This window comes from Saccopteryx bilineata, chromosome 3 (genome assembly GCF_036850765.1).
Source record: "Saccopteryx bilineata isolate mSacBil1 chromosome 3, mSacBil1_pri_phased_curated, whole genome shotgun sequence".
In the NCBI taxonomy this organism is placed as follows: domain Eukaryota; kingdom Metazoa; phylum Chordata; class Mammalia; order Chiroptera; family Emballonuridae; genus Saccopteryx; species Saccopteryx bilineata.
This window is the reverse complement of record NC_089492.1, coordinates 77241315-77261684: the sequence shown is the minus strand read 5'-3', so window position 1 is coordinate 77261684 and position 20370 is coordinate 77241315. Positions and strand designations below refer to the sequence as shown.

The 20370-nt window shown below is 42.6% G+C and overlaps 1 protein-coding gene across 1 annotated transcript in view; it reads right to left on the bottom strand.

Annotated features, from left to right (window-relative positions):
• Positions 1–460: 460 nt before the first annotated feature.
• Positions 461–20370, bottom strand: part of CHMP4C (charged multivesicular body protein 4C) — a 37682-nt gene continuing 17772 nt past the window's right edge. Inside the window, exons 2-5 of the mRNA XM_066266401.1 lie at positions 9779–9956; positions 6580–6694; positions 3945–4098; positions 461–3760 (exon numbers count right to left, since the gene is read on the bottom strand). Coding sequence (XP_066122498.1) covers positions 3699–3760; positions 3945–4098; positions 6580–6694; positions 9779–9956 — 509 coding nt within the window. The 3' untranslated portion in view covers positions 461–3698. The remainder of the gene's footprint in view (positions 3761–3944; positions 4099–6579; positions 6695–9778; positions 9957–20370) is intronic.

Genomic DNA, 20370 nt, shown 5'->3' with positions numbered 1-20370 from the left:
GCGAGGTGGTTAACATCCACGCCCCCTTCTTCTGGTAGGAGCCCCTGGATTATGCTCTAGCATCATGAGGGTTCAGATAATGGGTGACTCAGAGGGAGTTGCATGAGCCAAGCCTGGCCAATCAGGTCATTTGGCTCTGGCATTGGACTCAAGCAGAACAGCTTGCTCACTTTGGCCGACAGTTGGCTACGCGGATGGCGGGGCCAGCAGATCTGGATGCATGAGTTCCAGAGCCTCTCTCATCTCTGAGCTTCCTCAGATTTGCATTTTAAGCATCTCCAAAGCACTTCCAAGAAATCTGAGTTTGCCTCTTAAGTCATCTTGAATATGTATCTTACACAAAAAAAAAACAACACAAAAACAAAACAAACAAAAAACTTAACTGATACATTGGAAAATGTTTTATTTAAAAATACAAAACACAGCCCTGGCTTGTTGGCTCAGTGATAGAGCATCGGCCCAGCTTGTGGATGTCCCAGGTTCAATTCCAGTCAGAGCATGCGGGAAAAGTGACCACCTGCTTCTCCATTCCTTCACCCTCCCTCTTCTCTCTCTCTCTCTCCCCCTCTCTCTCTTCCCCTCCTGCAGCCATGGCTTGATTGGCTCCAACAAATTGGCATCGGTGCTGAGGATGGCTCTGTGGAGCCTCTGCCCCAGGTGCTAAGAAATAACTCCGCTGCTGAGTGAATGGAAGTCCACTCCTAAGGTACCATGTCATGTACTGAGACCAATCTTTAGCAAACATCCCAGAATGTACAACTTCTAACAAAAGCTCTCCTAAGACGCCTTGCTGGAAACACTGTCAGATGTCTGATTAATTCCTTTATTCTTTTTAATACCTCTTCAACCTAAGGATGATTTACTTTTATACCTTTTCTCTCTTGTGTTTCACTCTGTTTACTGTCAACAGAGATGCAATGTCATGATTTTATTTCAAAGCATTTTTCTTTTCAAAATAAGATGTCACCTTCTGAAAAAATTCCTTTTAACAGTTTGTCATTTTAGCACTTCAAATTATCTGTGTACTCATGGATAATAAGAAATTGCTCTTCTTGCCCAAGATTAACCAATAGAAGTAGAATGTAAGCCATATATGCAATTTTAAATTTCCAAGTAGCCACAGTCCAAAATGGTAAAAAGAAAGAGGTGAAATAAAACTTAATAATATAGCTTATTTAACCCAGTGTATCTAAAATAATATATCAACATGAAATCAATATAAAAGTATTAAAGAGATAGTCTACATTCTTTTATACTAAGTCTTTGAAATGCAAAGATTTGGGCGCCATGCTTTTATTTATTATTTTGTTGTTGTTATTCATTCGCTTTTATATTCCTTAAAGTATTAGAGTTTTGTTTTGTTTTTTCCCCTGGGATGCAGTTTGGTTACTTGGAATCATTCCATTCTTTCAAAGCTTGCTTTTAAGTTTTTTAGGGTGAGCCCAGAAAAGCCTTTAGTCCAAGTGGTCAGCAAACTCATTAGTCAACAGAGCCAAATATCAACAGTACAACAATTAAAATTTCTTTTGAGAGCCAAATTTTTTAAACTTAAACTATATAGGTAGGTACATTCCTTATTGAGGTAGCGCCTGCATGTGGTATTTTGTGGAAGAGCCACACTCAAGGGGCCAAAGAGCCGCATGTGGCTCACGAGCCGCGGTTGGTTTACCGACCACTGGTCCAGGCCTAATTTGACTTCAGTACTGAGGACTCCACCTGAGGACTCCACCTGAGGACTCCATCTGATGCCCCCTGGGGTAGGAGGTCTTTATACGACAGCCAGTGGGCACACACACTACTCCCACCTCTTGTGAGCTCTGGGACTTACCTGCCTGCTTCTCCCCAGGGTTCATCTGGGCCTTAGCAGTTTCCTAATGTACGTGCACAGGTCAGTGCTGGGCCAGAGACTTGAAGAAACCCCCTGCTGATCTTATCTCCAGAGCTCCCTCTTTCCCTGCCTCCCTCTCTCTCAATCTAAGACCACCAGGCTCTCTTTGGGTCCCCCCTCGCTTGAACACAGTGAGCCAGGGCACTAAGGACTCTCTTCACTGATTTCTCTCAGGACTCAGTCTCATGCTGCCTGTTGTCCAGTGTCTGGAATCTGCTGTCTCATAGATTGAGTCCAGTTTAGAAGGGAGACCATCAATCAGGTTCCCTGATGAATGGCCCAAAAGATGTAAAACTTAACTTCCATTCATTTACTGAAGGACTACTGTGCCCGAGGAACTCTACGGGGTGATGAGGATGCCTTACTGAACAGGAAGAGATACAGTCCTGCCCTGTGGTCACCGCAGAATAGCTGGCAAGTTCAGCAAGAATTAAGTGATACTTCCAGTAACGACACAGTGTGAACCCGACAGGTGACAGGAGGGAGAGCAGAGTGCTATGGATGCATGGAACAGAGAGACCTGATGTATTCTGTGCCATCAAGAAAAGTTTTCCAAGAGTACAGACATTTTAACTACAATTTAGGAAATAAGTGAGATTTGGTACCTGTGTTGTATAGGGTGAGGAGATGACTAAGAAGCACAGCATCTGCAAAGGGCCTGTGGCAGGATAGAACCATTAGAGAGCATCATGTCCAGCCCTTAGATTTCCCAATGAAGGCCCAAACGCTTGGAGTCCATGCCTCCTCCTGCTACATTGGTGGCAAGACAGGGGCTGGAATCCAGGACCCAGGACCCCTACCTCCACATTCAGTGTTCTCTCCAGTGCCCTGTTGCTAAGCAAGTGCAGGGAACAGTAGAACATTTTACATAATCACACTGTCATTTCATGGTCCATGACCTATTATGACCAATACATAATTTTGTAATATATTTTCATGTAAAAGTAACGATAGCCAAAATGTCATTCAAGAGAAACTTTTAATTCTTATATTGTCAGTGTATTTATAAGAAAAATTCTGCAAAGTGTAAATTAATGTAGAAGAGAACACAAGAAGGAAAGGATAAGCAGTCACACGTTCAGCAGCTGGAGTGGCATCCTGATGGCCCGGCCTGGGGATGTGCACACGGCGCCCTAAGTGGTGAAATCACACTCAGGAGACTCACGCTGAGCAGTGTGCATCCTCAGCACTTTCAGACCTTCTGGGAAGTTCATGCATTGCCCCCATTCCCAGCTTAATGGCATAATAAATGTCAATTAAGCCTCCTTTAAGATTTTAAACAGCAAAACGCAAGCGAAACTGTGTATGTAGAGAGTCCTAGGGGACTTCCCGATGTGAAGTCTCTCTCTTACTAGAGACACAGTGTGTTGCCATCTACCGTGGGCGCCGTGTTCGTTACGAGGACACACAGCACGCTTGCATCTGCACAAAGCAGGAAGTTATTTTCCCCAACTGCCCTAGACGCATCTCCCTCAAGTGACTTAGAAACGATTGTATGTTTTACATGTGAACAGATTTCTGCTTCCTGTCAACAAATGTAGAGAACGCCAGCCATGTCCCAGAGCTAGGATCCAGTGTGAACAAGGCAGAGGCTCTCCCATCCGTGTGGAGAGGCCCTTCGAGGCACCCCCAGGAAGTCCCTTTCCAGCCCTGCTTCTGTCTGACATGCCTCCTTTCTTAAGATAACTACTCCTCCAGTACAAATATAAAACAGGGTCTCCGTTAAGTTCTGAACTTGGCAAAAACAGGTGTGTTTTTTTAAATGTCCTATGTACAGCTCATTAACTTAGGTGTCAAATTCCGTTTTCATTTAAGTAGCCCAAGCCGCCAAGTGTTTGATGTCATCATCATCATCTGTCCTCCTGGACGATGCTAGAACATAAAAAGGGTAAAAATTAGTAATTGCTGACATTCGTGCTTTAGCATAGAAAACGAATATGAACTATGTACACAATAGTGTATATTTGTGGAATAAGAAATAAGTGCTAACCGAATACAGGTCAGGCTAACCCTTTAGGCAACTGTGTGACCACAGGCCAGGGAGCTGGGGACACACCTGCTTGGGATCTGTGTGCAGTGGATGACGTGCCTGGCGTTCTGGCTGGCTGGGCGGGGAGGGTAGAGGAAGGCACATTGGGAAGTTGGATATTTCTCATCTTCTTATTTAATTCTTCCTGCTCCAGTTCCTCAAGTTCTGCCATCAGCTCATCCTGAACACAGGAGAAAAAAAGAATTATGGATTTAGCATTTCAAGCAGCAGGCTCCCTCAAACACAATAACAAGAACATCTGCTACCCAATTGATATGTGAGAATTCAGTGAAATGGAATGTTTATGGAAGACTTCGTCTTTTTTTTGCAACACTGAGCAATGATTAAAAAAAGGAATATTTTTCTGTTGTGCAAATTTGTCATAGATAATCTTATAATACTTCAGTAAACAGTTATTCGAGTAATTTGTGCTACTGTGTATAAAACCTCCACAGTTTCCAGGAAATTTACACCCTGCCTGTTCTTTTCCCAACACATCTTTTCATTTCTACCATTAGAAATTAAGAATCTGTGAAATCGTAACTGGAGGAAATAAGTATTCTCATTTGGGTTAATGTTATTAAAAATAAGCAACAGGTATAGTGAAAGTATTACGTAGAGAAAGTAAAAAGAATCAAAGATGCTATGATTCCTTTGTTAAATTACCCAAGCCAGTATGCATGGGGGTTAAATAAACTTCAACCCAATGTAGGTACACTGTATTTCTTTCTTTTAGCAATAGTCTCAGAGGGTATGGTTTAATTATAAGCTACTCTCTGTCCCCAGAACCTTAAAGACGCAAGACTAATTGGAGACATTAAGAGTGTAAGCCTTCTTATGACAGATGATTTGTGGTACTCCAGCTCTGCCTGGCTCCCTGGGTCCTCAGGTAGAGTCAAACTCCTGAGTGAGGCTAGGATGCATATCCCAGAATGTGTAAATCTGTCATCATTTGTCATTGAACAAATTGATTGAGAGCTCACTTCTGGCCAGGTATTGAACTTCAATCTGGGGATGCCAAGTTCAACCAACAGTTCCTACCTCAGAGGAGTTTATTATCGCATGTGGGAGAAAGGCATATAAACAGATAATTATCCTCTTTTAAAATGAGAGTAATAATACTAGGAGCCAGGAGAGGAGATACGTAAACCAAACACAACATTTGATAGAGTCAGTGTGTATCAGATAGGCAGCAGGCTGAACAACAGTGTGACCACTGGTAAGTCCCCCTCATGGAAAGGAAATCAAACATGCAAGTGTGTGTGAGATAGTGTGGCCATGTGGCTGTGTGCTTTATGGTTCTCCACGGGTTTTATGATTACAGTGGCTTCAGCACAAATACCCTGACGTCCTGTGTCTGCTCACGAAACAATCAGAACAAACATAGCAAATGCAGCAAGAGCAGAACACACCGTCCTACACTGAGCGTGTTGCCCAGGATGGCCAGGAGTGCTTGGGTGTTATCAACAGCATGGAAAAGACACTGATATTTCCCTCAGCACACAGGGTGGCAGCATAACCATCTCCTCCCTCATCTTCAGACTTTGGGTACCAACCACTTATTCGTTCACTTGGTAAAAAGAATTTTAGATTTTAAAAAACTTTAGAGATAAGTTTGGGAGCCAGAAATTTTCATTTCATAGATGAGAAAACAAAGGGTAAGGGATGAAGGGACTTACACAGAGTTCAGTCATAAATGTCAGAGCCCAGCTGTCAGGAGCCCAGAGCCCTACGGTGCGTGTTGGTCCAACCAGGCTGAGCAAACACATGGCACTAATTTAGGCTTTGCAGGCCACATAGGGTCACAGTCTTCTCTGTTGGTATTGTTATTGGTGGTGTTGTTTTCTACAAGCTCTTAAACATGTAAAACCCATCCTCAATTTGTGAGTCAAACAAAAGCAGGCCCTGGGCAAGATTGGGCCTGAATGCTGAGCTACTCCGTTTTTAAAAGTTGTGCATAATACAATTCTCATTTTCTAGGGTTCCATGGGACCACACCGTCCTCATAGGATGCTTCACGTTTAAAACCAGGTGGATGTTGGAGTCAGGGTCCTCGCCATGCTACTATGAGAACTGGAAACATTTCCAGATCTGTACAAGGGTGTGTGCTCGGAACAGAACAATTGAAATTCACAGCGCTGACGCCACCATTCTCATGACAGTCTGTCGGGCCAGGCTGATGAATCCCAATGGAATGTGTGTGTTAATAATGCCTGTCCACTCCTATTTTTCTCCACAGTCTGAGAAATGAATGAAGGCAGCCTAACCTCCAATTTAACAGCCACAGAGCGTGAGGCGTCTGTTCCTTGCAGGGAGATAGTCGGCTTTGTTTTGCCCAGATGTACGAGCATGCCATTCCTCCTCATAATGGGCTATTTAGGCTCCCACCATTAACAGTCTCTAACTTTACATAATCACAGGCAGCTTTTCCTTAATAGTGTAGAAACTTAATTAGGGGGCTGTTTGCCAAACTGTATTAATCTTTCCTTTAAATCAGAGCCACCAAACACTTCATTTCCCCCGTAAGTATGTTTCCAGCAAGTACCATTTGTTCTTTGATGACACTTAAGGCAATATTTAAGAAGCCCCATCTGCTGCAGACGGCGGGGAGCTGTGTGTTGAGCAGCCTATGACACTCTATTCCTTGTGCTGCGTTACCAACCTCATCAAAGTCATCGCCAAAGCCAACCCGCTGAGAAAATGCTTCTGAGATTTCTTGCGCAACATCCTGCTGCTCCGTGATCTCTTGCATCAAATCATCTATTTTGTTTAGATCCCTGGGGAAAAACATTTGGTTGAAACAGTTTAGAATTTTATTTTTAAATGGTAAGTTTAGATCTACTCCCATATGAAAAAAAAAATGAGACAATTTAATATAAACTCTTAGTTATTTACCTAGGATAACAAAAATTCTTGATAGTAATATTTACCAACTTTACAAATAATTTGCACTTCGCCTGACTGGTAGTGGTGCAGTGGATTGAGAGTTGACCGGGATGCTGAGGCCCCAATTTTGAAGCCTCGAGGTCATCAGCTTGAGCTTGGGGTTGCCAGTCTTAGGACAGGGTCGTCAGCTTGAGCATGAGATCATCAACATGATCCCAAGGTCGCTGGCTTGAGCCCAAGGTCACTGGCTTGAGCAAGGGTTCACTGACTCAGCCTGAGCCCCATGGTCAAGGCACATATGAAAAGCAATCAATGAACAATTCAAGTGAAGCAACTATGAGTTGATGCTTCTCATCTCTCTCCCTCACTGTCTTTCTCTAAAAAACAAATTTTTTTTTTTACAATTTACATTTCATAATAACAATAATCCTGTCCTGGCCAGATGGCTCAGTTGATTGGAGTGTCGTCCCAAAGTGCAGAGGTTGCAGGTTCCTTCTCTGGTCAGGGCCCTTGCAGGAACAGACCTATGTTCCTGTGTCTCTCTCTCTGCCTTCTAATCTCTATAAAATCAATTTAAAAAAAAAAGAAGAATCCAGTATGGGTACATATAGTTTAAATATTAAATAAATAGGCGTTAGGCCCTGGCTAGCTAGCTCGGCAGTAGACCATTGGCCCGGTGTGTGGAAGGCCCGGGTTCGATTCCCAGCCAGGGCACACAGGAGAAATGCTCATCTGCTTCTCCACCCTTCCCTTTCTCCATTTCTGTCTAGCTCTCTCTTCTGCAGCCAAGGTTCCATTGGAGCAAAGTTGGCCCGAGTTCTGAGGATGGCTCCATGGCCTCCGCCTCAGGTGCTAGAATGGCTCTGGTTGCAGTGGAGCAACGTCCCAGATGGGCTGAGCATCGCCCCCTAGCAGGCTTGCTGAGTGGGTCCCGGTTGGGTGCATGCGGGAATCTGTCTCTCTGCCTCCCCATTTCTCACTTCAGAAAAATAAGTAAATAAATAAATAAATAAATAGGCATTACATTTGGGAGTCACTAAAGAGCAAATTATTTTATAACTTACAATATTTGTAGACCCATTCTGAAATTTTATCTGGTAGGGCATATGTAAAATTTAAATATATCTTACTATGTATGAACTCCACAGGAAATGGTGCCATGGACTCCCAGTGGGCACCATTACTAAGCCAAGCAGGGGCGGTTTTCAGCAGCTGCCACCTGATAACAGCCCTTTGTAGAAGCTGAGCTCTGGAACAAGAGAAATATTTTCCAGAATGCTCTGAGATCCTGCCTCCCTGAGGGCTTTCCCAGGCTAGCTGCTGTCCTGGGAGATGACAGGTGAGGGCGGGACTAGGCCCCAGAGGCTCTCAGAAGAACCAGCAACTTCAGCCAAGGAATCTGGCGGCCACAGGCCCAGGACACACAGCTTCTTCGAAGACAGTCTCTAGCACCTGAGCCCCCGTGGCCCCCAGCCACCAACCTGAGCTGTCAGGGCCTGAACGCCAGGATCTGGACTGTGTCTCTAGGACCCTGTCTCCCAGTCATCCCTCCACTGATCAGAGACTAGAAAAGTGACAAGTTTCCTCAGTATCAGGCAACCTAAACCCTGAAATTTTGATTCCCAGTGGAATATATCTTTCGAAAGTTTCCCAAACTCTGTATGTAGAAAAAGCTGGATATTCTGACATAGTTTCATGTAGTAAAAAGGAAGAACACTTTTACCATTCTCCTACCACCCCTTATTTCCAATTCTTATATTTATAACAAATATACAAGGAGTTTATTTTGTAAAGGGAGTATAAGAAAGATGCAGTTAACATTTGGACCTGGGGGTGAGTTTTTCTCAAAAGGAACACAATAGGATGACATTGCTAAACCACCTGCGATTTTGCGAGGCAGGTGAGCACCCTCTGTTTATAGCGAAGGATTCTAACTCTGACTGTGAACGCAATGATCTTCCCGGAGCTGTCAAAATGATGGTGGATCACCAACAAATTATCAAAGTAAGAAAATGTCAGCAAAGAGGTGTCCACTGGCCCTAGGAGCCCCCTGGTTTACCCTCCTCCATCCGCAGAAACACCCCTACATTGCTCTGGTCCCCGTTGGTCCACCCTCCCCCATCTGGGGAAACAGCTCTGTATGGCTCAGGTCCCCACTGCTCTTGTGGGGCTCAGATTTCACTGTCACATTTACTCTCAGGAAAGGATCCGGTCCCCAGTGTTGACTGCACAGTGTGAACGTAAAGTAAATTGTCACTGGCCCCCTTACTACTACTGAATATTGATTTGTTTATTGCTTATTTTGTACCAGGAACTAAGTGCATTATATCTGGTATCACAGAGCTCACGATAACCCCAAGTGCTATTTTTATCTCTAATTTACAGACAAAAATACAGATGAGACAAAGTAATTTGCCTAAGGACAGTGGGCCATGGAACTGGAACTGGAACCCAGAAAGTCTGACCCCCAATTCCATGCCCATACCCATTATTCTACGTCGATGGTTCTCATACATTGGTTAAGTACCAGAACAGCTGGGGAACTTGTTTAAAAACAGAAAGGCCCAGTCCCTGCCCTTCTTCAAGGAGCCTGGCCATCTCTGTTCTCATTGGTAGCCTTCCGGGTGATTTTGAATCCCAGCAAAGTCTGACACCACTGTTCCATAGTGCAACACTCTCACAAATGCCGACATTTCAGCCTTTTGAAAACTCTATAATGAAAAGCTACAGGTGGAGTGTCAGAAGAGAGTGAGGTGACTGGGAAACCTTAAGGCCAAAATGAATGTTCTGCATGTGTTCTTGGCTTTTCTGTTTGTTTTCTGGCACATACAATGTCTAATCTTTCTCTGAGGGACCCTTCCATTCCGACATGTCAAAGGGCTTCAAAAGGACGAGCCTGTTCCTGCCAAAACCATCACACCATAATGCCCAATGTGGAGGACATCATGACTCAGGGGAAGCCCAGGGGCACTCACATGTTTTCATGGACTGCTTTCATGGCCTTGGCCGCAAAGCCCATGTTCCTCAGCACCTCGGTGTTGGTGTGTGAGTTCTCCAGGGCTTCTCTCTGGAACTCGATTGTGGACAGGGTGCCATCAATCTGCGTGAGCTGCTTCTCAAACCTCTTCTTCCTCTTCAGCGCCTGCAACGCAGCTAGACAAAGGAGAAGCCGTGTTTGTTAGGAGAGAGACCAGTCACTCACTCAAGAGACATTGGCTCAGCCCCAACAGGGGACATAGCATGGTTGGCACCTACAGAGAGGCGACCAGATGGGGCTGAAAGACTCAGGGGTGACATCTGTCCCTTCCTCACCTGTACCAAGTGCCACGCCCTCAAACATGTCAATGTTATTTTTTTCTTCCAAAGATCTGGCAAGTGTCATAGGGTAAAAAGTCCATTTTCACAGTCCATAAACTATACCATAGAAATTGGATTAAAAAAAATAAGTATAAAAATCCTGCAATAGAAAAATAAAATTTAGAGGTAGAAAGAAGTTTAATGACTGTTTATTCTAGACCTGCTTCCTTTTTTCAAAGACAAGTTAATTGAGACCTGGAGAAGCTCCTGGACTTGCTTGAATGTAAACAGTGAATGGCCGTCCAAAACCTAGGATGCCAAGCTGCATGTCTTGGTCTGAGATGATCATGAGATGGGCAGTAAGATTCCCTTTCACCATGAGCATCTACGAAATCTATGCTGCCAGAGTCACACTCAAGGATTAGCTGGCACACCGGGGAGGGAATAGAGTGTTTACTTAGGACAGTGGTCGGCAAACTCATTAGCCAACAGAGCCAAATATCAACAGTATAACGATTGAAATTTCTTTTGAGAGCCAAATTTCTTAAGCTTAAACTATATAGGTAGGTACATTCCTTATCGAGGTAGCGCCCACATGTGGTATTTTGTGGAAGAGCCACACTCAAGGGGCCAAAGAGCTGCATGTGTCTCGCGAGCTGCAGTTTGCTGACCAGGGCCTTAGGAGAAATGATATCTAACTATCCTGCCGTTCCCACTCTAATAAAATAACCTTATCAGCTTCATTCAGAAATCACAAAACTTAACAGAGCTCTTTTGACTATGCACCTTGGAAGGCACCCAAAAGCAGGCCTTAAAATGTGAGTTGTGATAAGGCATTCAGAGAGAGCAGGAAGAGACCAGCAGAGCATGTTCCTATGAAGATGATTAAGTGGAACTGGCAAAAGGACTCGAATAGGTTAATGGTTTCAGAGTGAAACACAGAAGTTATTGCAACAGATTTCTGAGAGAAGGCTCTTTTCTTAACTCAGTGTTGGTCACTTTATTTTCTTGTCATTCCAACAGGTTTGGTATATTCATTCCAATGCTTTTTGTTTGGTGCACAGAGACTCATTGTCATTACGCTTTCTCCTTGGGTTTTGTTGGTGATCAACAGGAAGTGTTACTCTATGTCCCATTAATCCCCTTTGCCTAAATTCCATTTCATTTTATATTTAAATTAACATTTTAGCTTTCTTTTTTGTTACAATTTGCCTGTCAGTTATCTTTATGGGGACCTCTATTGGAAAAGAGTTTTATACTATATTTGCTCTTTCTCGGTACACTTGTCATGGATAGCATGCAGCTGGATATTTGTGTGACTGTTTTTAACCCAGTCAGATAGTCTCTATCTTTTATTGTAAGATTTTAATTCATTTTTTTTATTGGGACAACAGATATGTTATCAAATATAGTCTTTTTACTGTCATTTTATTTGTGTTTTCTTTGTTATCTTTTTGTTTTCTTCTTGTTGTCTTGTCTTTATGTAGATAGATCAAATTTCCTTTGTATATTTTCTCCCTTTAATTTGTTGGACAGTTACATGTATTAAATCTTTTCTCCTAATAAATACCTCTGTATTTAAAATATACACATATAATTAATTTTTCTATCCATGTTGAAACCTAATCAGCACCTGAAATTTATTGTTCCTAAAAAGATTCCTTTCCTTTCCCATCCAAACCTGCCCATATTTAATTAAAAATAATCTGCAATTTTATTAGCTGATTACTAGTTGTTTTTTATTTTCTTGTTAATTTTTAAGGAAACTTTCCTTAGCACCTGTATTAAACTGATGGACACTATTTCAATAGTTATTTGCACTCAACTATAGTGTTGGCTGGTTATTTTCTTAGTATTGTGCCTATATCCTTTGCCATCATTTCTTGTTTTCTGTTTGTTTGTTTTTGTTCTTACCAAATAAGTCTTCAACTATTTTTTTTTTCAGAAAAGGTGCATACATAGAACCCCTCTAAATTCCTATAGGTCTGAAAATGTCTTCATTTTGTTTCAAGTTTAAATGATAGTTTTTGAATTTTTACAGAATTCTAGATTCAGAATATTTAACAAATTTTAAGACACTTATATTTTTGTTGGAGAGCCAATATTTCAAAAGTTTGGTAATAATATTCTTTTCATCCCTTTATAGATAAAAATCTGTTTGTTTCATCTCTGACATGCTTAAGATTTTCTTTTTTACCTTAGAGTTGGGAAATTCATGAGTATAGGTTTAGGAATATGTCTTTTATTTTTCTTAAGTAAAGATTCATGACATATTTTTATTCTGAAGAGTCAAATCTTTCTGTGTCTTATGGAAACTGAATCCTGTAGCTTTTTATGACTTCTTTCCCTCCATCATTTCTGCCTTCAATCTTCTGAAATCCCTATTCATTTTATATTACAGTGTGTTCGTAAAGTCATGGTGCACTTTTGACCAGTCACAGAAAAGCAACAAAAGACAATAGAAATGTGAAATCTGCACCACATAAAAGGAAAACCCTCCCAGTTTCTGTAGGATGATGTGGCAGCATGTACGCATGTGCAGATGATGACATAACACCGTGTATACAGCGGAGCAGCCCACAGCCATGCCAGTCGAGATGTGGACGGTACAGAGGAAACTTCAGTGTGTTCTGTGGCTCACTAAATTCGAATCCGTGACCAAAGTGCAACGTGAATATCGGCGCGTTTATAACGAAGTGCCACCACATAGGAATAACATTACTCGGTGGGATAAGCAGTTGAAGGAAACAGGCAGTTTGGTGGAGAAACCCTGTTCTGGTAGGCCATCAGTCAGTGACGAGTCTGTAGAGGCTATATGGGATAGCTACCTAAGGAGCCCTAAAAAACTGTGCATGAGCCCACATCGAACTGCACTAGATAGGTATGAAACTGGGAGAGTTTTCCTTTTATTTGGTGCAGATTTCACATTTCTATCATCTTTTGTTGCTTTCCTGTGACCGGTCAAAAGTGCACCATGACTTTACGGACACACTGTATTATCTGCACCCTGAGCCTACCCGAGCCATTCTCTCTGTTTTCTGTCTTTTGAAATTTCTATGCAATGGATGTTGGATTCCTTGCATCTATCCCTCAGTCTATTAATATATCTCTCATTTTGTTTCTCTATGTTCTGGGAGAACCCCTTAATTTTATATTCCAAATCACTAACTAGTGTTCAGCTCTATTTATTCTTTTTTTAAACCCTTTTATTTATTTATTTTTAATTATGTTTTTAATTTCTAAGGACCTTTTCTCCTAGCCGTTCATTTACATGGCAGCCCTACTTGTCTTACCTCTCCATAGCCTCCGAACTTCCCTGAAGATACTATTGCAAGTTTTGTCTTTAACATTATTTTTTTATTTCTCGCATTCTCTTCTCCTGGATTCTGCTGTTTGCTTTGCTTATCTTGAGGCTTCTCTTTCATGTAATTTCCTTTTTTCAAAATTCTGCCGACCTTATATTCTAGGTTCACATGCATCAGTAAAAGACTAGAATAGTTAGTGTGAGAAGATGTGCCTGTTGTAGTCACACAAGCGTGTCCTCCATGAAGCTTCTTCCTCCTGAAAGGGCAGGCTGCCCACAACTCTGTAGAAGTGGGTGGGGCCTGCCAGAAGGCAGGCTGCCTTCAGTGGGCAGGGAGCAAGAGGACAGGCGGTGGGTTGCCACAGTTGCCAAAGAAAGGCTTTAATTTTGGTGGGGGACATTTCTCTGTGTGGTGACACTTCTTCCCCACCCCTCCCTGCCTTGCAGACTGTGGAGACTCTGCTCTGCTTCCCCTTCCAAATGCAACACCACCATTTAAGTTCTTGCTGAACTGCACTTACTTTTTATTTATAGAACAGTTTCTATTTGTTTAACCTTTAGGAAGAAACAAAAACAATTTTTCTTCAAGTCATCTGGCATGAAGGCCTTTCTCCAATCTTGCTCTGCAGAGAGGCTTGTCACACTCACAAAGTTGTGTGAGGGTTTTGTTCCCACACAGGGAGAATGGCCTGGTGACCCCCGTGGTAACACCCTGCCCAGGGGTGCAGCTGTTGCTGCATTTACTGCACTGGGTCGTCATTATCTGTAACATCTATTCCACGCCACCTCCCCCGCACAAATTATAAGCCCTTGGAGGCAAGATTCTGTTCTGGCAGTTCCCCAGTTCCCAGCACATGGCGAACAAGACACATAACAAATACCAACATGATACATATGTGTTGTAGGCTGTGCGCTCCATGCGCATTATGTGACTTACACCATGAACTCCCGCAGACTCCAAGAATGGGCATTGCCATTGGCCTATTTTTACAGAAGATGAAATGAACAAAAATTAAATAAATAAGCTTGGTGATTTTGTGCACAGAGAGCAATGACAACACTGTGTGACAGAAAAGGCATGCTCTTCAAGGCCAGGGTGTGACGCCGTCTTCCCCAACCTGGCTCCGTCACATCCCATCTTCAAGCCTCAGTTTGCTCTTCTGGAAATGGGGGCAGGATCCCCTTAAAACTGGGTGACTTTTAAGCATTCATGATAATTTATGGAAAACACTTTACACAGTCCCTGTGGATGGTAGGAGATTATTCAAATTAATAATAGCAATTTCTTTAACATTTCTTTCAGGAGATTGTGTATCTTATTTCTGAGACTACTCAGTAACAAGTTTCCCATTTTGGTCACCATAACGGGCCAGAACAGGGACATAAAGTTCCGAAGCAGCCCCACATTTCAACAGGTGCGGGATGCCACACTCTTCAGCAGAGCGCCCTGAGGCGCTGCACCCCAGATACACATCTCTGCCCACCAGCCCCGAAGCCGAGAGTGCCAAGTGTGTCTCCTCCCAGTCTCGTTGGGCTGGACCGGTGTCTACACTTATTTGAAACCTATTGACCCAACAGCATTTTTTTTTGAGAAAATGTTAAAGTTCTCCACTAAAAGTATGCCATGTTTCCTAATGAAAACTAATTTTAGATTACTTTCTGACAATCAAGAAATGCAATTTGCTCTAGAGGATGAGACTTGGGAGTCACCACCTCCACATGTCAATGCTGCCTCTACCAGGGAGTCACTGTGCACAGTAACCTCAGGTGTGACCTTCAGTCTTCTGAAGAAATGGTCGCCCATTGGAATAGCAACAACAATGTCTAGGAGAGAACAGAACACTGACTCTGGAGTCAGGATGCCAACATTCCCATCTAGACTCCATCTATTCAGAGCTTTAGGGATTGATCGCTTATTGGAAAACGGAGCTATAACTCATTCAGTTGTTGGGGATTAAACGAAATAATAAAGTCTTCAGGGCAGTGCCAGGCACACAGTGAGTGATTACTAAATGTCAGGGACTCCGCAGTCACCTCATCTCTTTCACAGAGCTGTCAGAGCCCTATGGTAGGGTCATGTGGCATGAGGCTCAACCTTGCAAATGTTTGTTATTAGTAATAACCAGACCTGGGTTTTGGCATAATTTTAAATGCATGTATTAACATATGGTTTCTGATCTTCAGAATGTTTGGGACAAACTAGAACATTCACCCAAAGTTCAGATCTCAACTTACCCTAACTCTGATCACCACTCCACAGACTACAGACTGGCCTATTCTGCAGCCCTCAGCTCTGAGGGAGCAGGCAGGTGGTGAGGGTAGGGGGAACAGGGGAGGGGAGGGGAACAGAGGGAGCGTAGAGGAAAGGCCTTCTTTGTCTTCTCCCCTGTGAGAGAAGGAGACAGAAGAATGTCTCTCTGCTATAACAAGAGAAGACCATGCAGGTGTGATGATCAGTGGCAGCGACAGGCCCCAGTACCCGGGACTCCACAGTAGGACCGGGACATCTGGTGACCGGAGAACAGAAGCCTGAGCTCAGGGAGGCCACAAGCTTGGCACCTGTCCAGGGCCTCTGCCTGGTCAAAGAGGCAAGAAATCTGGATTTGCAGGCAAAATCCCTAAATTTAAACCTGTTTTAAAATGTTTAAGAAAAAACACTTTGTGTGAGCAAAACCGATGATTCCTGCATGTCTGGGTCTGGCCCCAGGACACCCAGTGCGATGTTTGACACTGGCCAGGCACAGTAAGCTTCTTGCAAACAATAAGACAAGAGGCTTCTGTTTCAAAGAGCCAAGAAGTGTCTGGGAGGGCTCTCCCCAGGAGCTGCTTCTCCAGTGAAATGAGGATGCCACGGGCCCTCCATAAATTGGACAGGCTCTGACTTGGCTTTCTAATAAGCAGTTTGGGAAAGTAACAGCTGTAGTTTTTCAAAGACATGCAACACAATCTGCATATCAGGCATAGCCCCTGATTTGGCAAAGAGGGGCATGTTGGGAATCACGTCACTTAACCTGTAAAGAAGGTACAATTTAATCTTTCAAGCTCCGTGTGTGCATAAAGCAGCTGGTGAAACCTGGGAGACATTCCTCCTGAAACAAAGAAATTTACTGTATTCTTTTGCAGTGGAGAAATGGCCAGGGGCGGGGGTTTGTCTCCTGGCCTGACAATGCCCATCCTTCAGCAATGGAGTAACATAACAGTGTCCCTTGTGTCCTGCTGCTGGGGGAGCCAGGAAGAGCCCTCACTCTAGTCCCCTGAGGATTGGGACTAAAACATAAGAATTACCCTCTTGACAAAATCCATCAAGCCCTATTCAACTCGGCTGCCAGAGGAAGGCTTTGGTCACAAAATAGAGAAGAGTGGCAGTTTCATTACTCATATAATGAGTAGGGCATGTTGGTTTCCAGGTCATGCTATTGTTCTTTCTGCATTCAGGGTGTGTACCTGCGTGCATTGTTGACCCATTAGTTGGCAAAAAGCAAGAACCTTTTAGGAACCATCATCTCCATGACTGCGGACAACCCTGTTTGCGATGTCTGAGACTGTGTTATGACCACACTTCCCTTTCTGTTGTTTGTGGCAGCTTGTTTTAGTTCTTAAAAAACACAAACTGAATGAACATCACCAAAAGATTTCATAAACGGAATTAAACTGAAATGTTCCTGTACAAAGTCCCAAATTAGATAGAAACAGCTGGGAAAGGGGACAGGTACTAGAAATTCTTACATTTGGCCAGTGCCACCCTGTTATGAATTCCCCTGGCCCTCGTCACTTCCATAAGCTATTCCTGATCTGTTCATTTCAGTCACAAGACAAGGACAGACTGAGGATCTAGCACATGCCTAGAACTGTGGGCCCCTGCAGAGACAAAGACAGGGGCTTCAAACTCAGAGGAACCAAGTACAAAATGGGGTTTAACCTCATTCATCATTCAATGAGCATTTACTAAGCATCTACTGTGTTTCAACAACTATGTGCAGGGACCCTAGCATGCATATGTCACATCTGTCACCTCAGGGAACAGAGGAGGCAGAGGAGCAGGACAAGTTTCAGTAGGTACTCAGAGGACTGTGTTAGCACGCTCTGGAGGTGTGTGTGTGTGTGGGGTGCTCCACAGAGGACTCATGAGGAAGCAGGTGCCTCTCCACACATTTAGTCAAACACTGCTCACTAGGGAATGTGCGTGATGAAAGGTGTCACACAGATGACTCCTTCCAGCCTCGACCCTGTCCTCATCTCCCCCACTGAACCATGCCAAGTTCCTGGCTGAGATCCATTAGGAGTCAGAGACTCAACACCCAAGGACTGAGCTAATCACAGCAGCTCGCTGGCTCCGTACTGTCAGAGATCGCACCATTATTAAATGTCACAGAAAGGTAAATCTGAAGCCAGAAGCAATGACATACAATTGGACAGCAGCAGAGCAGGTGCTAGGAGAACAGGCACAGAATGGGAGTGCAGAGAGCAAATGAAGGACATTCTGAGGAAAGAACATTTGCAAAATGACCACTGCTGTGTAAGCAAGCCAGTAACGTGGGGCTGAATTCTGTGATAATTAAAAAAAAGAAATGGTGATGATTAATATTATAAGTATAAAAGATTAGAAGGAGAGTGATCAACGCCCTTTCCTATCCCCAGAAAGACTGAAAATGGACAAAGAAACTCAGGCTATTTTCCAACAGAAACTATGTTCCTGTCCTCGTTGGAGACAAGACACTTCTTACGGCCAGGACATCACACACAGGGAATTACAGCAGGTAGATTACAGAATGGGATGGTCCTGGTCCCACTGAAATTCTCATTTATTATAACCAACTGCATCCTAGGTCAATTGCCAAGCAAACAGAATTAGCCTGTTATTGAAAAAACATACCAATATATTAATTAAAGTCTACTTGATATTCTTTGTAAAAACTCAATTAATGCTGGGCACCAGGCAGAATGTTTAACTACTTGAATGAGTTCCTTTCTTTTTTTTTTGACTTGCTATTAGTGTTTGTAAGCTCAGAAACTGGTGACTCTGCAGGCCTGCTAGTGCCTAGAGCACAGGAAGAATAGTGTGAATATGAACCCAGCAATATCAAACAGACACACTCAGAAACAGTTGATTTTGCTTAATTCTACAAGGTAGACATGTGTACCTATGGATGTAATTTTATATTGTGTGCGTATATATGTGTATGTATACATATGTGGGCATGGATGTTTGTATATGTGTATGTGTTCTAGAATATGGTTTTGTTCTATAAACAAGTATTCCCTGTTCATGTGATGCAGTAATACTCCCTGTCCTTGTGCCCATAGATTGCAGGGACGCCTGAGAACCAACACACTATAACCCTATAGCCCCTTATAGCTCTCACCATCTGTAATTGTACAATTATTCCCTTGAGATCCCATTATCACCAAATCTCAAGAAAGAAACAGCTCCTATTCTCACAATGACTATCACTACTATTCTTTAAGAAGAGGTTTACCTTGAAATTGGTGATGAACTATAACACTCTTTAATTTCTCAGATCTAAGTGGGAGAACAATACCCAATAAATCAAGAGAATTTACATAAATAAAAAATTTTTAACTGCTAACAAAATCATAGGCTCTTGCATATTGTGATCTTTAAAAGATGCATACATTGATTTAACATACTCATAATTTTTTTCTTGCTGCAGTTTTTTTTTTCCATAAATTTTGAGCTAGGATAATATCTTTGTTCAGGTTCCAAGGTTATATTTACTTTCATTCTGTATGTATAAAATATATGGACAGAACTGGTCATCTAACTAGCCCCACCCACTAAAAAAGACTTGTTGAACAATGTTAGAGTAGAGCAAACAAGAAACACCCATTGTAACCAGGAAGCCTAGGTCCCCCAGGCAGAAGGAGCCACCAGCAATTCAGGTTAAAATAGAAACTAAAATGTTCGAGGTGCCTGTCAAATATTTGGTTACCTACTTTTATTCCTCTAAATATATATGGAAACCAAATATAAAACTGTACACTGTATTTCATTTAAGTTAGATGGTTGACATTAAACTTTAATTTTTAAATAAAGAATTTAACTTCAAAGGTGAGGAATCCTAACTTGTAGCAGAGAATCATCAACTTTTCCTTTCCTATAATTTTAAAATCACCATTCTTATTTGCTTGCTTTTTTGGAGGGGATTGTTTCGTTTTGAGGGTAGCGATGACTGTTGGTATTGGAGTCACCTGATTGTAGACTGAGGATGGGTTGATGGAGGTCGCCCAGAGTGGATGGGTGTGGGGGCTTTTAGCTACCCCTCACCACCTCCCTGGAAATACCCACAAGTTAGAAATATCTGAATAAAGGGTTTAGCCATGGGCTCAAACATTGGTCCAGGTTTGGGAACTCTGACTGCTTTAAGGGAGGACCATATAAACTCTGGACTGAGTTTCCAATATTTCCATAAGCAATAAGCATAAGTTAAAGAAAATTATATTCTTTGCTTAATGTAAATATTTCCCCAAATGTGGTGCTCTATTATCCAGTGTTGTGAAATTTACATGATGAAGGAGTATGAATGACTGTTTCAATATTTATAATACTGCTCCAAATTCATGAAGGAAAACAGCACACTAGACGTAAGGTTACATAACACAAGAACACTACCAATTACCCTTCTAGAAGTAGCTATGACACATCAGCAAGCAGTCAAAATTGGTGTCACAGAAACCTGGAAGAATGCTTCTAGAATAGAAATACCGTATTTCCCCATGTATAAGATATACCCTTTTCTGAAAAATTTGGGGTCTAAAAACTGGGTGTGTCTTATACAGTGGTTGAAGATATTTTTACTTGCATTTCCCACCTTTTCACACTTGTTTTTGCGCTCATTGTTTTGCATTTGTTACCAGTATATTACGGCATGTTATGTTTTGTCACATTCTGCCCAGAAACGGCTCAGAAAAGATTTTTGTACAGTGCTGAATTCAAGTTAAAAGTGA